The sequence below is a fragment of the Solea senegalensis genome, linkage group LG16 (assembly GCF_019176455.1).
Source record: "Solea senegalensis isolate Sse05_10M linkage group LG16, IFAPA_SoseM_1, whole genome shotgun sequence".
Taxonomy (NCBI): domain Eukaryota; kingdom Metazoa; phylum Chordata; class Actinopteri; order Pleuronectiformes; family Soleidae; genus Solea; species Solea senegalensis.
The window spans coordinates 5,488,423-5,509,099 of NC_058036.1; the positions used below are offsets into that span (position 1 = coordinate 5,488,423).

The 20,677-nt window shown below is 42.4% G+C and overlaps 3 protein-coding genes across 4 annotated transcripts; 2 read left to right on the forward strand and 1 right to left on the reverse strand.

The window, feature by feature from the left end:
* The first annotated feature begins 452 nt into the window (after positions 1–452).
* Positions 453–3,111, forward strand: LOC122782658 (ADP-ribosylation factor 6). Its single transcript, XM_044047093.1, has 2 exons — positions 453–616; positions 858–3,111. Exon 2 carries the CDS (start codon positions 1,541–1,543, stop codon positions 2,066–2,068), a length of 528 nt encoding a protein of 175 aa, XP_043903028.1. The 5' UTR covers positions 453–616; positions 858–1,540; the 3' UTR covers positions 2,069–3,111.
* A 7,619-nt stretch (positions 3,112–10,730) lies between these two features.
* Positions 10,731–12,149, reverse strand: vcpkmt (valosin containing protein lysine (K) methyltransferase). 2 transcript variants are annotated; one of them, XM_044047777.1, is made up of 5 exons: positions 11,873–12,149; positions 11,448–11,561; positions 11,278–11,350; positions 11,062–11,181; positions 10,731–10,962 (listed from the first exon to the last, which is right to left on the reverse strand). In XM_044047777.1, the coding sequence occupies exons 1-5, from the start codon at positions 12,127–12,129 to the stop codon at positions 10,870–10,872; spliced, it is 657 nt and encodes a 218-aa protein (XP_043903712.1). In that variant the 5' UTR covers positions 12,130–12,149; the 3' UTR covers positions 10,731–10,869. The 2 variants fall into 2 exon arrangements, with proteins under 2 accessions (XP_043903712.1, XP_043903711.1); XM_044047776.1 differs by having other exon boundaries at positions 10,731–10,974.
* Positions 12,150–13,696: 1,547 nt separating this feature from the next.
* msh4 (mutS homolog 4) lies at positions 13,697–20,535 on the forward strand. Its single transcript, XM_044047752.1, has 20 exons — positions 13,697–13,968; positions 14,194–14,367; positions 14,451–14,614; positions 14,706–14,816; positions 14,960–15,075; positions 15,164–15,337; positions 15,424–15,596; positions 15,704–15,771; positions 15,923–15,997; positions 16,091–16,155; positions 16,239–16,408; positions 16,535–16,671; positions 16,839–16,942; positions 17,432–17,556; positions 18,303–18,503; positions 18,585–18,703; positions 18,786–18,914; positions 19,578–19,752; positions 19,843–19,931; positions 20,077–20,535. The coding sequence occupies exons 1-20, from the start codon at positions 13,758–13,760 to the stop codon at positions 20,269–20,271; spliced, it is 2,775 nt and encodes a 924-aa protein (XP_043903687.1). The 5' UTR covers positions 13,697–13,757; the 3' UTR covers positions 20,272–20,535.
* Positions 20,536–20,677: the final 142 nt, after the last annotated feature.

The following is a 20,677-nucleotide window of genomic DNA, read 5'->3' on the forward strand; positions in this document are numbered from 1 at the left end:
GAGGCAATAGTTTCTCATAGACATTATGTTGTGGAGTAGACAAAAGGACAAAAGGTATGGAAAAAAAATCAATGGGAATCATGGCGTTTCAGTAACTGGTAGCTGCCACAAGAGGGCGATGTTACCCTTTATAAGCACTCCAATCGTTAGCCTTATCAGATGACAAGAATAGATACTGAAACATAACCCGTACATTGCGTTATAATAGCAAAGGCATATTTATATCTAATCTTAAAATGCCATCGCTAAAAAATCAAAAACAGCCTGCTGGACAAGTTAATGGGTGTAGTTTGTAATAATAACGCATTTGTTAACACAGCAATACTAGTTACTGTTGTGCACAACGATGAACTAAAATGAGATATACCTTGTAAATGGACATGTATTTAATAAGAGTGGATTTTTTTACTTGTGTAGTATAAGCACCGAGCGAGCAGAGAGCAGTGAATGAGTTGTGCTCGGCAGCGGCGGCGGCGGCTGAATAAAGTCGACGGGAGGAAGTGGCGATTAATGCAGCTCCACACCTTTCCGGTGTAGCAGCTCTGCGACCAGCTCGACTTAAAGGAGAAAAGACGAGAGCTGGTGCATTTGTCGAGGCAGGAGGGGGAGATAGGAGGTAAACCCCCTTGTATTTCCACTAAGCTGCTAATTCGCGAGTGTGTGAGATAAGCATTGAGCTATAGCCGCTTATATGTTCACGTTTCCATATGATTCGCTAACTACCGCTAGCTGTGTTACCAGCTAGCGTTCTGAGGCAACTAGCTAGCTCGTGTTAGCCCGCTAACCGTCTTTAGCAGCCATGAGCTGTAGCTTGCTAATTTGGCATGTCTGACCCTCCCTCTAAAATCTCTTTTCAGGGGGACAAGAAGTGGACTTCGTGTTTGGATACAGGTGTTGCTGAGTCACTGAGGATTTTCGTCGGTCTTGAAGTAGTCTCCTCTAGTGCGGCAGGAGTTAACCGGCGGGACGTTTAACGGAATAACCGCTGACAGCTGCTTTTCTGCTCGGGTGGTGGTGAGGAGAACAAGGGCGCACCCGGTGAGGAGGACCGCCAGTCACAAAAAAAACGCAGACGGACTTTACAAGCAGCGAGGCTTTTTTCCGGGCCCTGTGTGTGTAACGGCGTGTCTGTAGCTATCTGCAGTTTTTGAAATCGGCACGGCCGGTGTTTTGTCAACGCAGCTTCATCTGGATCTGACCGAACACAATGAAAGGCAGTCAACAGCTGCTGCCATGCTCCTAGTTTAACACTGCCATGTTGTGTGTTGGCTCTGAAAACATTGTAGTACTCTGAACATAAAGGTCACTGCACCCCCACACAGGTTCTCTACTCGTTAAAGTCGACCAGTGTTCAGTTTTAATCATGAGTGTGCAGTTTTGACTTTTCCCCCCACACACATATGCCCTGCTCTCAAGTTATGTTCTCACAAGTAAGGCTATTTGCCAATCTGAAGCAAGAGTTACAGTGAACAATCGACACGATATCTGACACTTTTTTTTTCTCTTGAGGAGCAAACATATTTATGCACAAGGGTTCAAAATGGGGAAAGTGCTCTCAAAAATATTTGGGAACAAGGAGATGAGAATATTAATGCTGGGACTTGATGCTGCGGGGAAAACAACTATCCTTTACAAACTGAAACTGGGACAGTCTGTCACCACAATCCCCACAGTCGGCTTCAACGTGGAGACTGTCACCTATAAAAACGTCAAGTTCAACGTGTGGGATGTGGGGGGCCAGGATAAGATTCGTCCTCTGTGGCGACACTATTACACGGGCACCCAAGGGTTAATTTTCGTGGTCGACTGCGCGGACAGGGATCGTATCGACGAGGCGAGACAGGAGCTTCACCGCATCATTAATGACCGGGAAATGAGGGATGCCATCATCTTGATATTCGCCAATAAGCAAGACCTCCCTGATGCCATGAAGCCGCATGAGATCCAGGAGAAGCTGGGATTGACCCGCATCAGAGATAGGAATTGGTATGTTCAGCCCTCCTGTGCGACTACAGGTGATGGACTGTATGAGGGCCTCACATGGCTAACCTCAAACTACAAATCTTAATGATTGAGTGCTGACTGTTTTAGGTCAAAACTATAATAAAGTTGCAAGTAACAAATAACTTCTCAAAATGAGTATGGTTAAGAAAAAAAAGTTGATCATTTCCCATTTATTTTTAATACCTTTACCCTGTGACTAATTTATCTTTAACTGGGTTTTCTGGCTTCAATTTTGCTTGTACTCTTGTAGCAAGCTTAAATCACATTCATTATGTTTGGGGCTTGCTTGATGAATATCTAAAGAAATTGGTTCAAATGCTAAAGCCACAGAGTTCACCGCCTTTGCCTAATTCCTTTTTCCTGTTTTGTATATTTTTTCTAACAAAGCTGAAGTTTTTATCTTTCTTGAACTACAGCTTATTTCAAGGTTCTTCAGTCTCTGTCGTAGTTGAACTTGGATCTTATGTTTCTTCCAAGGTGCGATCTTTCATGTCATGTAGCCTCCTTGGAAAGACTTGGATACAGTAATGTGATGAAAAGTCTTTCTTCTCAATGGTATTGACAGCAGCAAGGGAAAAAAAAACCCACACCATTGCTTAGATTTCATTATCACCAGTCTTATTACCAATGCAAATGACTTCAGACATCTTTTGTTACCACTCCCAATCCCCTCATGTGGGCTATATAGTTAACTGATTGACCTTTTGTGTCATGTCTTGAATCCTAATTGTGCTGAATATTCAACAAATAGGCCTCCAGTAACTCATAAACATGCTTGTTGCGATGCATTTTTAATTTTGGGTCACATGTCAAGTCGACCCAGTCTTTCCAAAGGAATGTCATACAGCTCTGAGTTCTCTCAATCTGATACCACAGTTGATTAGTCTCAGTATTGGGGACATTATATGATAGCCTATATCTGTAGCATGAGTACGAAAGTACAGTCACCCCACATCAGAGTCCATCTGTTATGCAGTCAGAGGGAGCTGTTTGCTGGTGAAATGTTGAAAGACACCTTGTGTTTGCAGCTCTTACTCCTATTTTGACTGGGGGAACCATGTACAGAACAATGTCATTGTAATGTCTTATTAAAAAAGTGATTTTAAATTTGTTACGTCTCTTGTTTCTTCCAGGGTTTAGTTTTCTGGGTGAAAGTTGTATTGTTTGGAAGTAGCTTAGCTTAATATATGGGAGGGGATGCAATATTGAACTATAGTTCTTCATGGTCGTAGTTACCGTTGGACACATTCTTTGTCAAGGGTGTATGTCCTCTCTCGGTTCCCTTGACTGTAAATAGGAAAATGTACAAAACAGGAAGTACATCTGCTGGGCTTTCTGAAACAACAACAGGGCGGCATAGTTTGCATGAGACTTTGACGGGCAGTGGAGAGATGTATACAGCTGAATTGAGAATTCTTATTGAATGTTGCATGTTGGTTGTATAGCTGCGCTGATGCTGAGCTGCTGGCTGTTACTTCCTGAGTTTGCTTTTAATTGTGATTGGCATTAAAAAACAACCCTCAGTTCTTTTCAATTTGACAACTGCAGGGCTGGTGAGGAGAGATTTATATAGATAAAGAAGCCTCTATGTTCAGTAAAAATGAATCAATTATCAATTGCATTTGGATTTACATCCCCACATGTTTTAAACAAGTCAAATCCATGATAATATGCAGAAGAGATGTGTTATATACAGTACGTATCGGTCATATTTGTGTAGTAACAGCTGTTTCTCAAAATAGAGGGTGATGTCTTTGGGTGTTGCCTTGTTACCTTTTTTTCTTTTTTCATTGGCTGAAGAGCTATTTCTTGTGAGTTGTTACAACCACATTTGGGTTACAAAAGGAAGGTTCTAGAGGGCCTTATTATTCAATATAGTAAAATATGTTTGACCTGAATACAGTGTTTCGTTTCCTGATTAACAAATGTTTTCACTTTTAAGAAAGACACAAGTGATGGTGACAAGGGGCCCCACTGCTGCGTTTAGAGCTACAAAAGGTTAGTACTATTACACAGTTGTTGTAGTATTTTACCATTGAGCATTCTGAACCGCACTGTGTTACACCCCAACAGAAAAAAGCTCTTCAACCCTTTTTTCTTTTTTTTTTTACGAGAATGACATGCACTTCCTGTCTCTCTGGAGCATGCCAGCAGATCATTTGCAGCGCGCACTGGCAACCAGACACTGTATCCTTGTGCTGTGCATGAATGTGGCCGCATCCACAGATGTTTGGGCCGTTTAGTCACGGTGGCATTTGGTGTGTTGGAAAAAGTCTGGTGCCTGAGCGCGTTTGCTGCAGAGGCCTCAGGTTGTTTGCTCTATAGCACCGCAGAGGTTTCCGTCAGACAGGTCAGGTGACATCGACGGATGGGACTCCACGGCTTCACGACGTTTCTCACAACCCACACACACCTCATGCATTCCTGATAGAAGAGAGACGTTTAGTGAAAAACGACCTTGCCAGGGACGCTGCAACTGGAGAGGGTATCCAAGCTTCACAGCGTGTTTGTAAATCATCACACTAAGCGAGAGCTTGGTCAAGGGTCTCAGTTTGACACTGATGGTAGTTTAATTGGCCTGTAATGGCCGCTTCGGATCCCAGCAGTCCATTACAACCATATGATCGTCACAGCTTAATTGGTAACAGCGAGCCCCCTGGGGCAAGGACAGAAACTGTAAGCATGACCTCTCGCCTGTGAAGATGAGACCCTCTTGCTCTCCTGTCAACTCCCTCTGTGTTCGCCTGGAATCCTTTACACTTCCTGAGGAGAGAGGTCAAGACAGGTTTTTGTGTCATAGAGAGAAAGCTGAGTAAAAAGACCCTCTAATTTGTTACTCATGTGATGTTAAAACTGAGGCCTGGGGGGGTGAGATTTTAAATTTTCAGTGTGCACAATTTAAATGGACTTATCCTCATTTGGCAGAAATAAAACAATAACATAATTATACTTCATTTTGTGCATATTTACATTATTTCAAAATGGGCCTTTTTAGAATTGTACCTTTGAAGCAGCTCAGGATTAACTGGGGTGAGTTACAGCTGCACTCCTGACATGCCTACAAACGTGGTGGTTTTCAGGGGTGTGGTTTGCCTTCCTCGCTTCGTCTTCGTTTCCTCTTCACTGCAGTTTCACAGTTACATTTTGCGCAGGTATAATACGCACTTCTCGTTGTGGGCTGTAAATACAGTCACCGCTGTGGCCCAGTGTTGGCCTGCACTTCGGCAGCCACACCCAGCTTGATAATTGCTGTGGGATTTGTGATGTACAGTATGTAGACACAGATACTTAGGTGCATGTAGGCAAACACCGTTGTGAAAGGAGTTTATTTGTCTATTAGATGTCAGGAAGCGACACCTACTCTGAGCAAGTGGCTCAGCACAGTGGCTGCTTACAGTCCTGGTTACGGTTATGAAACCGGTCTGTCTGCCTGTCTGTGGTGGTCTGTTTCCTCTGGTAAAGTTATGTGCACCTTCAGTGGCCTCCTCGTGTGATCTGTTAATGATGAACTCCCGCAGAGCTCAGCTCAAAATGGATACGGAAGTGGCTGTAAGTTGTTTCAGGTTTCCTGCTGAGATTTATGTCCCTTAAAAGCCACAGTAAAAAAAGCACAGGTGCACTTTTTTTGTCTGTCTAAACCGAAGGTGGGACTGGAGTTTGTTTTGCCCGCAGTTGTTTTAACACTGGCTTCACTGCAGTGTGGAGCAGGCTGCAAAGTCCAGAAGGTGCACTCTGGGCACTGGTCCAAATTCCATTCCATTCATATCTGCAACAGAAGGCCACTTGCTGTGGTGGAGTTACACATTCAAAGAACCACAGACGTATTATTGAAGTGTGAGACGTTTACAGCACGTTTTAATGGACATACAGTACAAAGTGCTCATGCAAGTTTTAGTGGCTGTTGATCACATTTGCTTCTTCAGGTCAAAGGATTTCTATATCCATATACATGAAAACCTGATACTTGTCCACATGGATCCACTTGAGAATTGCAGGATGTTTAACACAACCGTGCGAGTGTGAACGTGTGACCCAGGTCTCACATGCCATGTGTTTTCCCAGCTGTAACTCACAGTGTAAAGAGCATCATGGCTGAGTAATAATAACCATCTCAGCATCAGACGTAAGTAAAAGTACAGTGAAGGAAAGGAAAGGAAAGGGGAGGGGCTGGTGTTATTGCTGATGCTGCAGCTCGAGTCTCTTGGCTGCAAAAGGAACGGGAATCAGTGCATCTGTTCCCGAAGCCAAACAAAATCAACTGGATTTGCCCGAGGCTTGTTCATACAGGACACAGATCAGTGGCCTCATGGACTCCATCCAGGTATCTGACGAGATCACTGTAATTAGTGAACAGTCAGTGTTTGGAGTCACAGTGTGCGTCTGGATTAGGCTTGGGCTTGGGAGGAAATCTCAGCTGCATGTCAAGTGCTGTACACTCACACACACACACACATACAGAGAGAGAGAGTCCAGATTTAGACTACTGAGAGATAATGACTAAGGAAAAAGCTGTACTCATACACTCTTCTCACTATTCTCACTATAAATCATGACAAAAGCAAATGTGAGCATAATATCGTAATCAGTGCTAACGCCTAATATTATTTTCAATCAGCTAACCAGACATTTCCAGGAGATGCATTTGGTAAGTGATTCACAGCTGAACTTTAAGCACAGCACACATAAATCATAACTGGAAACAATTCTGCAAACTTATTGGGCAACTCCAGGAAAATCCCCAGCGACCCATCTGTGATCCTGACCCGGTCTCTGGAATACTGCAGTGTCACAGGGGAAATGAATCCACGATCCCTCACTGACTGGCACACTGACCATAAGCCTAGACACGCACACTGGGTTGTTTTATTCTCATATGTTATTACTTACTTAATGAATGACTTCAGCACACGCACTGAAACGTGTCATTTCATAAAGGGTAATCGAAGAAGGGGGCAAGTTCACTCAATCTCCTCACAGCGCTGGGTATGTGTGTGTGTGTGTCCCTCGTTACTGCAGCACAGCTGTCTTAATAGCATCCCCGCCCTCCTCCTGTTCCCCCTGCGGGTGGGGAGGTCACTGTGAGTGGGAGAATAAGAGTGGATCCAGTCAAGTCAGGCTTGGCTCCACCTCCTGCTATCAAGTCCACTGAACAAGAGTGCCGCCATTTATTAGCATTAACAATATGGTCATAGTGTAGTAATGAGGAGATACTATTACAGTAATACCACGTAGTACAGTCCAGGTAACACCTTAAGAATGACTGTACAATTAACACAATGTTGTTAGTGTGCTAAGTGTGAGCGGCAGTAGAGAAATGAAAAACATGAATCACATGCTGTTTTGGAATGCACCTCTGTGTCCCTGACGTGGTACACTCAGTTTGTCATGTATGTGGAAAGAGGATGTGGTGTGTGTGTGTGTTGGAGGGAGGGTGGGGCCATTTTTGCAGGATCACGCAACTCTTTCTAAATTTAATTGGCCCAGTTTGAGGCCTATTCTCGAGCCTCTCCCGAATAGTGAGAAAATTAGTGCTCCAATCTGGTGCAGTGTCGTTTGGCTCCAGGCGGCGTGATGATGGTGATGACACAAAGGATCGCCTGTGTCATTGGGTTGTGATGCAGTGGACACTGGAGTCACACACTCCTCCGCTCATCTGGGGGGGGATTATGGAGATCTTTTATATATGAGTGCTTCTGGTTGACATTGTTTACCAAGCATCCCTGAGGTTTATTACGAGTTGTGGGTGGGATGGCCTGCTCTGGCCACCCTAAGGATCAGTCATTGGTATGCTTTCATATATACTCAACACTCGGACACCTGCCTACCTACATTTGTACCTTAAGGTGCTGCTCTGTACTCTTTCTGTTCCATATGCCCGTACTGAACTGGGTAAAATGGCTTTTGTCCATTCTGCACATTTTGCATGGAATATGTTGCAGAAAGACTGGAAAGTAACTGAGTCAGTGTCATTGAACGCTTTCAAATCCAAACTGGGAGTTCTTGCATGCACTTGTTTTTCATAATGTGCTTGAGCATTTCTTGGCCGGGACTCCCTTGAAAAAGAGGCTCTTAATCTCAATGGGAGTTTCCCTGGTTAAATAAAGGTTAAATTAAAAAAAAGAAAAGACGGTTTTCACTATACTATGTTTCGTGTTCTTATAAACCGTCAACCATCCGTACAATAATGGCCAGGTCGTGTTACTTTCTGAACTTTTTTCATTCCTATTATCACCGTCCATCTGTCCTCTACTGCTTTATCCTCCACAACAGGGTCCCTTTCACCCCCTATGTCCTATGACAGGTCACCAGTCCATCACATGGGCCACATTCACTCTCACACTCACGCATATACGGTCAATTCAAACTCAAACGACCTGGGGGCCATCTGTGTGGACGAAAACTAAGCTTAAAATGACATCACAATATTCCACAATTATATCGCAATAATGGTTTTTCGTTACAAGATTTAATAGAATGTCAAACATAAAAGTGCCTGATTTAGAGTGTCCAGTTTGCCTAATGCCCAAATCTGCATGCTTCTGAACTGTGGGAGGAAACCAGAGAACCCAGAGAAAACCTCCTATTATCACACAGGTAAGACTTTTTTCTCACTAATTACACCATCTGTTGTCAATGTGCAACATATGTTAAGTCGTGAATGTTTAAACTCATCAGAATCCAGGATAATGTGTATTGAAACAGTGCGGCGACGCCACTGCTTCACTGTGGGCCGTCCTCATTTGCTGTGAGCCTCCCTGTATTCCCCTGTAGTGCCAGCCTAATTAGACAACCACAGGACTATAACTACAAAACTTCAATTATTTTCAGTTAATGTTTAAGGAGGAGAAAATACCACAGAGACTTGGAAAATAGATTGCAGAGGATTTGGCTGGTGGAGCTGTAAGGGGATAGAATGTAAATATGGAGTATAGTTGAGACAACCTCGACCCCTCTAATCTTAAACCCCTCTGGGTCCTGGCCCCACCTACTGGGGGACTTGGACTTAAAACCAGCTGTGAGGCAAATTAATTAGCTCTACATATTCTGCTCAAAGCAAAAGGGGAACTTAACCATCCAGCTGCCCCAGGCAGGCTTTAGAGGGCACAGTATGGCTACAGGGAGCGATTATCTTAAATGACCCGCTGTCGGCATTTATAGTGTCTGTTAAAAACACCAATTCATCTCACTCTGCTCTTCTTGTGGGAGACATTATCACTGACCAAGCTCTACAAGGATTCAAGCATCGGAAGTCTGATTCAGCTGAGCCACACTTTAATCTTTCTCCATCCAACATTTCTCAGCCACTTATGGAACACTGGTTAATGCTGAAACTATTAATTGATGCAGGAAGTGCTGCGTTTTCACGAGAGTTAACAGTTCAGGAAAGCACCGACGTGCTGCTGCATGAAGGATGTCGTGTTCATTGACGTTATATGAAAACCAGATAAAGACATGCAGATTTCTGTTGAATTAAAAACCAGATAATCATAAATCCAAGGCACTATATCAACAAAGTTGTTCCAGAGTTATCTTAGCACTCAGGGATCCCTGCAGAGAGACAGTTGTATTATTATGTGAAAGGCATGATTAAAACCTGGTTTTCATTATTGTTCTAAACAAGTATTTTCACTGGCACCTCCAGTGTTACACCCACCTCACCAGCTTCAGCATATTAACATTTTTGTTTGGTCTGAGCATTGGAGGCCACACTGCTCATTATACCCAAGCTCCATTCTGTAAACAGAGAGCAGCATGAAAGACTGTGAGGGGCCCCTGCATGCCTGTGGGAGTATGGGGCGTACTTCATGGTTTATGCTTGAAAAAGACCCAGAATCTTCCAGCTAATCTTCCAAGAGCTTGGGTTGGATTTCCCCTCGTATGGAGGACCGACGGTGGCATACACAATGTGAGCTTTGATTTTAATAAGTAAGATACACGTGTGGACATGTGGATTGAGAATAGGAGTCGTAATTTATTCTTCCATTTCTCTCAAATACGTGAAGTTTAATGGGCCAATAATTATATATAAAATAATAATCAGCCTGACCCTCATAGTAATAATCTAACTGCAGTTTTATTTTTGGACAGACATTAGTAAATAAATTCTATTATTTTTTATTTTAATCACCTACTGCCCCCTACTGCCTCAAATGGGCAATGTCACAATTAGACAAAATCCTGTGAAAAGCACCCAGACAGAAATCTACAGGAGTCTGAGGGCGTCTCAAAAGATGTTCAAATTTGTTATACATATTATACTAAAGTAATAACCTAAATAATAACTACATTTGGGCGACACAGTGATGCAGTAGCTATCACTATTGCCTCACTGCATAAAGGTTACCAGTTCGGATCCCTGTTTCTGTGTGGGGATCAGGGTTTAGGTTAATAGTACACTGTGAATGTGAGAGTGAATGGTTCTGCATCTCGATATGTTAGCCCTGCGATGGACAGGCGACCTGTTCAGGGTCTACCCCACCTTTGACCCTGTGACAACTCTATTGACTCCAGCTCCTCCTAAAGTAGAAAATGGATGGTTGTAAGTATGGAGGTGTAAAGTCTGGCTTGATCTTTGAGCATAAACATTCACATAAACACTAAGAAACACCAGCTCTGACTCTTCTATTTGTCTGTGACCACTCTATCATTAAATGACAGTCTGTCATATCTGTGCCAGAAGGTACGTACTGTACCTTCTCAATACACAATCACAATCAAACCAGGTCTTTGTTTACCAAAATATCAAAACACATTTATTAATTTTAAAAAGATAGACAAGACATTCTACCCATCCAGTTACAGATGCATTTTCTCTTTCACCATCTGAGCAATAATTACTGTTTGCACAAATTTCCCCAGACAGACTTAGCCTTTTTTTTGTATGTGCAGAATGTGGATGTCTGGACTGCTGAATTCTGGGTCTTGTTCGATGGACGGGATCTCCTTGCAGCTGAAGTGCTGTTGCAGCAACTGGAATTTAACACAACGGACCAAAATTACAAAAAGGCAAAGCTGAATATGCCACAATTTTTAAGTTTCCAAGTACAGAACACACACCTCAAAAAACTGCTGTTCCACTTTTGGGTTGACACCCTCAGTGCGCTGCTCGTAGCAGCAGAGAATACAGGTCTCTGGTCCAGAGAGCAGCTTCAAGCTCTCCACCAGGGGAACAATTGACTGAGAGGAAAGAAGAGATGAGTCACAATAACAACACAACACTCTGTTTTTTGTTGCTTTACTATGATCAGGATAATGGGAGCTCCAGTGAAATACCTGCTCATAATAGATGCAATCTGCCATAAGAATATAACGTGGGGGAGGCAAGAACCCAGACACATCTTCACCCCTTAAAGAAGGGATGAAATAAAAACAGTTAGCATTAGAGTGCATCATACAGTGCGATGACAAACATGAAGTTTGGAATAGGAAACACAAGTACAAACCATTTCAGTACCTTGGCAGTTATGGATCCACTGCTGATAAGTGCCTGGTTTTCGTGGATGTTTATTCTCAGGAGGGGCTGCAAATCCTCCAGGTCTGTCACAGTTACATGAGCTCTGTGAGAATGAAGACACCGGTATATTAGGTACACCTGTTGAACCGCTTGCCGATGCAAATATCTACGCCAGTCACAAGATAGCAACTCAATACAGTCAGGCGTGTAGCCATGGTGAATGAATGTTTCAAAATGAATAAAGGTCATTTAAACTACTTTCTCGTTGTAATAGACGGAAATTAGTGTATTGTTTTTGATATTTCTGTCTTACGCTTAACCAGTACAAGAATACATTCAAAGCGGGGGACTAACGCTCCAAAGTGAAACATGATGGTGATGTAAATATGTAGTTTAAACAGCACGTAGTCTCACCCCAGTGTTGCTGCCATTAGACCAACAACTCCTGTCCCAGCTCCGAACTCCACCACACTCTTTCCGGCCCAGACGTTGACACCTCTTTGCGGATCATAAAATTGTCTCGTCTCTAAATATTTGGCCAGGACGATAGCTGCGTCCCAAACCACACAGCCAACGTCTCCCAAGTAGCACTGCTTTAGTTTTAAGGCACAGCCGTCGTTTTTCTCGATTTCCCTTGTGAAATATTTACACTTGTCTATATCAGCCGCCATGTTGGTCGCGACAGGAACAAAATAACACCATTTCCGGTTTGAGTTTGTCAGAATAAAAGCATGAGCCTTACATATCACAAAAGAAAGTTGGTGCACTTATTAAACAAACATTACACACAAAATTTCACAAGAGAAATGGTGATACAACGTTTGAATTGTAAATACCTTTGTATTATTGTTATTATTATTATTATATTTTATTTTTTACAAAAGTCCAGGCTGCCGAGTGTAAAATTGAAATGAAACTATTTTAATTTGGCAGAAATCACGAAGAGTGAGGTGAGATGATTATGATTATGATATGAGTATTCAGCTGTAACATGGAACTTCACCAATAAATGCTGATACAGTTTACACACTGTACCTTTAAGAATGATTAAGTTTATTTTTTATGAGGTAGCCCATAGAGGTAGCCCATGGTAGCTTCCATAGCATGGAAGCATAAGTGAGTAATGCAGTATGCTTATAGTATTGTGTATAGTATCATGAAAATGTATTCTGTGTCATGTTGGTAAATCTGAATTTCAAAATGTTACCTAGGTTTAAATGGGATAGAAACAGGAAGGCCATTGTTTCTTCAAGCCTGACATTACATGACTTAATATTTATTTTACTAATTGTAATAAGTCAGTCAGTCATCATCTAACCGCTTTATCCTCCACCAGAGGGTCGCGGGGGGTGCTGTGCCAATCTCAGCTACATCGGGTGATAGGCGGGGTACACCCTGGACAGTTCGCCAGTCCATCGCAGGGGGCCACACACAACTAGAGACAAACAACCATTCACTCTCACACTCACTCCTACGGTCAATTTAGAGTGTCCAATTTACCTAATCCCCACATTGCATGTTTTTGGACTGTGGGAGGAAGCCGGAGAACCCGGAGAGAACCCACACACACACACGGGGAGAACATGCAAACTCCATGCAGAAAGGCCCTTGTTCCAATCGGGGCTCGAACCCGGGTCTTCTCGCTGCAAGGCGAGAGTGCTAACCACTAAACCACCGTGTGGCCCCAATTGTAATAAGTGTAAATTGTAATTTCAATTTAGAGTAACAGAGGAGATTGGAACATAAAATACCTTTCTTTAGGGTAGCGAATTCTACATGAACTAGAATACTCCATAAATCAATGGACAGAGAAAAATGTAAAAATCCCATACAATCCAAAAATCATATATGCCGCAAGCTTCACGACACACAGACTGTAAACATGTAAATACAAATCAGCAAAAGCATTTGAACTGAATCGTGTTTATTACAAAAATATTTGTTACGCAGTTGGAGAATTATGTCTTTGAAATGACTCAGCATAAATGTGTTGTGAACAGCTTCATAGTTCATAAATGGTATGAAATGATTGTATCTGAATATCGGTATTGGTAGATATTGAAGTTTGTGATATCGGTATCGGACACACAAAAAAGTGGTATCATCCCATCCCTACTAGTATCACAAATGAACCTATGGTCAGCCGTTAGTTGTGTGCGCACGCGCGGTTCCTATAACGTAGTGGCACCGGTGACAGTTTTTGCCAGCTAGCTAGCTGTCCGTAAACTGCGTGTTCACTGAGTTCCACACATGTACGAAGGAGTGGTGGTGAAGTACCTCCATTATATCGTCTTTTTAAATGTTTCATAGCAGCACAGAGGAGGTGTCAACCGGCGGAAACTACTCGAAATGTGGACACACTTTGGCGACTTCCCCGGTGGACAGAAGTGGACTCAACGAAACTACTTCGTACGGTCCCCCCTCAACCTCCTCAGATTTTTGCCACCAAAGTGCAGACGAAAGCAGTACGAACTCCGGCCATGGCCCCGCATTACCCCGCATGACCTCAGGTGAGGTAGCTAACAGTGTCCTGTACTCTAACCTTATAGTCTATGCACATAGAGGTCAGAGACAGTAAAATGCCATTAAAATGTCTCTTAAATATCTGTATTTGTTTTACTGGTTCATAAATCAATGATGTGGACACATTTGTGAGACTAAACCTTGACTCTGGGCACAGTGGGGCACAGTATGATAAATGACAGAGACCCTCTCCTTATATTGTGATGACATAGGTCAATTTCATCACAGCATCACGACGGGGAGAACGAATCCAATACTCCTTACAACTACTTCAGATAGCTCCTCCTTCCACAGCCATGGAGGGACACCCAGATTCAGGAGGACCCCAGTGTCTGCTGGGGCCACAGGCATACATTATGCACACACACCACTGACTGATCACACTGGTACTTAAATTATATATTCAGTGTTGTGTAAAAATGACTGTGACAGAATTTCCTATTCAGATTTCACTCTATATTATTCACAGTGACAAGCAGCTCCTCTGCAAATGCAACCTCGGCTGCCTCCGTGATAGTGGCAGTAGTTGAAGGCCGTGGTTTGGCCAGAGGAGAGATTGGCATGGCCAGTCTCAACCTGAAATGCCCAGACCTTGTGCTCTGTCAGTTTGCAGACACTGGGACCTATGCCAAGGTAACCCATGGCTAACATAAATCACTCAGCAACCAGAGATGACTCCGAAATAATAGGAAACTCATGCCAGAGTCATTTGTGTCTCTTAAAGGTCATAACCAAGCTTCACATCTTGGTGCCACTAGAAATACTGATGCCAGACACAGCTAGTGAAAAAGGAAAAGGGACCAAACTGTTCAACCTTATCACTGAGAACCTTCCGGTACCATTCCAGAATTAGTGTCATTAGTAAAACACATCATGCAATTACTGTTTGCGTGTGTCCTATGTGTTGACATACTGTAATATGACGATGTTAAATGTTAGTGTGAGGTCATATTTGCATGTCCTGTTTTCTCTTGGCAGGCTGTCGCTTTCACTGCAATCCAAAGGAAGTATTTTAATGAGAGAAAGGGACTGGAGTATATTCGGCAGCTGTGTGCACCAGAATTTGGCACTGTCCTCATGGAAGTGCAAGCAAAGTATGCCACTGAGTACAGTAATGCATATAAATGGTATAATGTAGAATTATACGTTTTTTTAATGGTCTTGTGTCATGACTTTTCCCAGATATTACTGCCTAGCAGCTGCAGCGGCTTTGCTAAAATACTTGGAGTTCATCCAGAACTCTGTCTATGCTGCCAAGTCTTTAAAAGTGAGCTTTAAAGGGAGTGAACAGACGACCATGATTGACTCAGCATCCGCCACTAACTTAGAGTTGGTGGTCAATAATAGAGACCACAGGTAAAAAGGTAATTTTTTTCTATAATGCCTGTATAGAAAAAAAAATGCATTCACTCTTCCTCTGTCTTGTCTCTGCTTGTTTGCAGGAGTGACCACTCTCTTTTAGGGGTACTTAACCACACAAAAACCCCTGGTGGTGCTAGAAGATTGCGCTCCAATATTCTGGAGCCTCTGGTTGACGTGGACACCATTAACATACGTCTTGACGCTGTGCAAGAGTTATTGCAAGATGAAGAGCTCTTCTTTGGTTTAAGAAATGGTCAGGAACAAGTACAAACAGTTTTCATTCACATCTAAATTATCGTGCACACTGGTGATAAACACATGACTAAATGTTTTGAATATCTGTTCTTTTGCGTGCCTTAGCCATAGGTCATTTCCTTGACATTGACCAGCTGCTCTCTGTGCTCGTCCAAGTCCAAAAGCAGGAAACAGTATGTACAGTAAACACTTGCAGTTGAATGTCCTAACATGAACAAGTGAATTCCTATGTGTATTTTAAATGTTTGAACTAACAGCCACAAAGTGCACGCATGTTTTTCTCTTTTCTGAGCATTGCTCAGTATTGCTTCTGGATTTGTACAGGTTCAGGTGGCTGAAGCAAAGATCACACATGTCATTCAGCTCAAACACACTCTGGATCTGGTGCCAAGGTTACGGGTCTGTGTCTGTGGATACTGTGTATACTGTACATAACATTAATCCATCAGTTATAATGAAAATAGTAACTATTGCATTACACCGGATGAACAGGTGGTGTTGAAGAACTGCAGCACAGCTCTACTGAAAGCTTACAGCACCTCATTGGAAGACAACAGGTACTATGCCTTCAGCCTAATGAGATATTTTGAAATGTCTATAGACTTCTTGCCCTCACAGTGTTTATTTGTGTCCACTTCAGGTTTGATCTGATCCTTGAGCAGATCAAGACCATAATTAATGATGATACGACCTACCTGAAGGGGAGTCTGAACATGCGCATCCAGAAGTGTTATGCTGTGCGCCCTAATGTTAACGAGTTCCTTGACATTGCCCGCAGAGCTTACACCGAGATAGTGGATGACATTGCAGGTGTTTGGTCTGGTTATTAATTAATAGAGAGATATCTAATGAATGTGTTTCAGTGTTTATAAAAAGAAAAAAGAAAAAAAGGCTTATATAAGGCTTATCAAGGCTATAAGGCATATTATTGCACAGGGCTGGTCAACCAAATGGGGGAGAAATATGGCTTTCCAATGCGAACCAGCTTCAGCACAGCCCGAGGTTTCTTCATCCAGATGAAGCTTGAAGGCCTTGTTTTGCCTGAAGGGAAACTTCCCTCAGAGTTCATCAAGGTATGCTCCACACAGATTAATGCAGAAAGACTGAATTTGATCTTAAGTCTTAGATAAGTAGAGATACAACATTTCAAAAATCAGCTTTAAACAGAATAAAGGTAAATATCCAAGGGTATGACAGACTTTGTTTTATGTAATGAACACTGTTTGAATTCCTACCCCAGGTAACCAAGCACAAGAACAACTATGGCTTCATCACAGCTGACCTGATGAAGATGAACGATCGCTGCAATGAGGCACTGAGGGAGATCTTTCACATATCCTATGTGTGAGGAAATAATGATTCTCTGACTTACAAACACGCAGTCATGAATTATTTGCAATTTATTACACTGCTGCTCCACCAGAGATTTTCCTATCTGCTTGAAAAACAGAGTTTCTTTAAATAATTGATCCGTTGGTTTAGTCTGATAAATTATTTGCGAGGTATTATTTCCCACCTCCTTTCCCAAGGATATGACTATTCATTTTCAAAGCATATGTGAATGTAATGCTGTGATTACCATTTCACTGTAGTAACATTTTTCTTAATTAAAACGCAATGATTTTGTTGGTTAACAAAAATCCTGAGAATCGAATCATAAACTCACTTGTGAAAATATTACAATTCTCATATTGAAAAGTGATTCAGATTAATTTAAATATTATTTATTTATTTAATAATTCCACTTTTTTTATCCACAAGAGGGTGCTCTATGCCAGCTATCGTTTCACTCCAGTGTATATCACCTGCAGCATGTAATCCTTCTCCATGCAGGGTGATATGTCAACTGCTGAGCACCATCCATGAGCACATCCACTGCCTTTACAAGCTCTCTGATGCTGTGTCCATGCTGGACATGTTGCTGTCACTTGCAAACGCATGCACCATCTCAGACTACGGTAAGGCTCGCGCTCTGTTTCTGTCCGTCAACAGGTCGCTCAAAGTGTCAAATTCACCCTGAGGTGTGATCTGTTGAGGGAGTGCTGTGTGGACATTAGGCAGCACCCAACAAACATCATACGTCTTGACAGCTAGATTGAGCTTTACAGATCTGACAGCTCTGCTGGTTGCTTGTGTGTACGTGTTTGTGGGCCGTGGGCAGCATCAGGCCGATCAGCCAAGAGGGTGGGGAGTGCTGGCCCTCAGCTGTCTGAAAGCATCTCTCCATAGACGCGTGCTGAATGCCTGCCCCTTTCCATCCCTGCCAGCTTGTACTCAGATTACCCTTGTTGCATAAGTGTGCACTGCATTCACTGAGACAAATCTTCCTAGCAGAGGAGTTTGCGCCATTGAAACACAGCACACTCATCTCAGAAATGTCTATTGTATTGTGACCCAACTTTCAGTAAACCTACCAGCTGCTGTTAACTCATTGGCTACCAGCCATTTTCAGAGGAGTGGCCGAATTGATGTCTATAGCGGTCAATGGCAGCCAATTAATCAAATTAATTATGTAACTGAAAGCCCCTCCCGCGACCCTCATGTGGAGGATAAAGCGGATGAAGATGAGTGAATGAGTAAGTGAAATCAGGTATTGTACTTTTAGTGTGTATTGTCTGAGCTGTACACTAGATTTATTTCACTGAAATCCAATGAATGGAAAAGAAACCCTAACAAATCAATCTATTTTGCTTCTGTGTGCCAGTACGTCCAGAGTTCACAGACACACTGGCAATCAAGCAGGGCCGTCACCCCATACTTGAGCGAATTGCTGGTCAGCAGCCTGTATCGAACAACAGCTACATCTCCGAGGGCAGCAACTTTGTCATCGTCACTGGACCCAACATGAGTGGGAAATCCACCTACCTCAAACAGGTGGCACTGTGTCAGATCATGGCTCAGATAGGTCAGCAGCAAACCTGTCAGCTTCATGATATGCAATGATGATTAAAGGTGTAAGTAAAAACTCCTTACACCATCATTCCAGGCTCTTTTGTCCCCGCTGACTACGCCTCCTTTCGTGTTGCTGACCAGATTTTCACCAGGATTGGTGTGGATGATGACTTTGAAACTAACTCTTCCACGTTCATGTTGGAAATGAAGGAGGTATGATGGTTTACGTCTTTAATTGTATTCTTGAAGAGCTAAAACATTAACTTAACTTTGACGATACACTTCTTTTCTCAAGATCTCTTACATAATCCACAATGTCAGTGACAGATCCCTGATCATCATAGATGAGCTGGGTCGTGGTACAAGTGCTGAGGAGGGTATTGGTATCTGCCACTCAGTCTGTGAGTTCCTCCTCGGCCTCAAGGTACAGTATATGCACTTAGAATTAATTTGCAGCCACTACTCCGTTTAAAACTACAGAATAATCAAGTGACATCACCCATTAGAATCTGAATTCCCTCATTGAAGCATTGAGATGCACAATGTTGCCAGGGCCATGACATTTTGAAAACCAAAGTTCACTGGAACTAGGCTCCCATTGTACAATACCAGCTGTCAGTCAGTTCACTCACATTTGTCATGCTTTGTCATCCATCTCCCTTTAAACAGGAACGCTCACCATGTTCTGCTGAACAATACCTGCAGCTAGGTGTTGAAGCATTCACTTCTCAGGAAATAGTTTACTGATGTTGCAAATCAAGTGAGAAGTTGAGTCTTTCCCCTACCAATTTCTAAATAGCCCCCTGGTGGTCATTTAATATAGTTTTACTTCTGGTTTAGCTGGCAAACCTGAAGACTACTTGCAAAAATGAGACCCTGTGTCTCAATGCGATAACCTGTATAAATAAAGGTTCAATTAAAAAAAACAGTCACTCAGGTGGAGAATAAAGTGGTAAACAATGGATGGATGGATGGATATTTGGTGTGGTATACCACCTTAAATCCACAGTGAAGTAGAAACACAGGAATGGTGCATGTAATGATGAATTAACCTTTAAGATTTGTGCCGTTTTGTTGCTGTTTGTAGGCATTCACCCTGTTTGCCACACACTTTCTGGAGCTGTGTCAATTGGAGTCTCTTTATCCCAATGTGGAGAACCAGCACATGGAGGTGCAGCACACACGCAGTAGTGGCACTGGTGCTGAATGTGTGGTGTACACATACTTGCTCACTAGAGGATGCTCTGAGGAGAGACACTATGGTACAGAGTTGATGAAATCAAAGGGCAATCCTGCAGTAAATTCTGTTATTGCAATTCTGTTGAAATTAATATAATTTGTTTTCCTTTCAGGTTTGAGAGCAGCAGAAATGACCGCTCTTCCTTCAGGTTTAATCCAAGAGGCAAAGATAATTGCATCTCATGTTATCCAGCAGCTTTTGGTGTGCTTCTTAAAAATGACTCTTTTCAGTTCACCTTTATTTACATTCATTTTGCACATCAGTAAAACAAGCTTTAATTTAAAAGAATAAATAATACTATTTTATCAGGGACATGGTGTGAGTTGTGTTTTTATTAATCTTTCAGGCCAAACATCGCAGTGATCCTGAAACCCAGAGGCAGAGAGCTGTGTACCACCTGGCTACCCGCCTGCTGCAGGCTGCCAGGAACTCCAAACTAGACCCAGACAGTCTGCGTATGTATCTGAAAGGCCTGAAGAAGCAGTATGAGGCAGAGCTACAGGCTGCAGGACAGCCAGCCTCCATGGACACCACTGACTGACTCAGTCCCACAGTGCGAAACAGAAAAAAACAAAAACATACACTTAAATATCCTTGCGTGGTTACCATTACTCAGCACACTGCTTACGGTCTGGCTTGATTCGATATTAAATGGAATTCTTTAAAATCTTTCCCCAGGATTTCAATAAAACAAGGGAGATTGTAATGGTTCAAAAACTGGGATAGAGAAATTATCTACACAAAAAATAATAATCTACAATTGTTTTATTTTATAACTATTACTATCTTGTAATTCATGGTTTTCTTAAGAGAATATATATTTCGACTGCCGTTATACTTTTTGAGCGATATTAGTGATTAATTTCGTGATTCTAATATAAGCAGTTTGTTATTAACCAATATAACTATATAAAGACATTGGTGCAGTTAGCTCATAACACCGCAGA

Coding starts and splice junctions, on each gene's coding strand:
- LOC122782658 (XM_044047093.1), top strand. CDS start 1,541: ATGGGGAAAGTGCTCTCAAAAATATTTGGGAACAAGGAGATGAGAATA.
- vcpkmt (XM_044047776.1), bottom strand. CDS start 12,129: ATGGCGGCTGATATAGACAAGTGTAAATATTTCACAAGGGAAATCGAG. Junction 11,351..11,447: donor ACTGCCAAGGTACTGAAATG/GTTTGTACTTGT, acceptor CCCTTCTTTAAG/GGGTGAAGATGTGTCTGGGT. Junction 11,182..11,277: donor ATTGCATCTATTATGAGCAG/GTATTTCACTGG, acceptor CTTTCCTCTCAG/TCAATTGTTCCCCTGGTGGA.
- msh4 (XM_044047752.1), top strand. CDS start 13,758: ATGTTTCATAGCAGCACAGAGGAGGTGTCAACCGGCGGAAACTACTCG. Junction 15,998..16,090: donor ATCTGGTGCCAAGGTTACGG/GTCTGTGTCTGT, acceptor CCGGATGAACAG/GTGGTGTTGAAGAACTGCAG. Junction 18,704..18,785: donor TCATGTTGGAAATGAAGGAG/GTATGATGGTTT, acceptor TCTTTTCTCAAG/ATCTCTTACATAATCCACAA.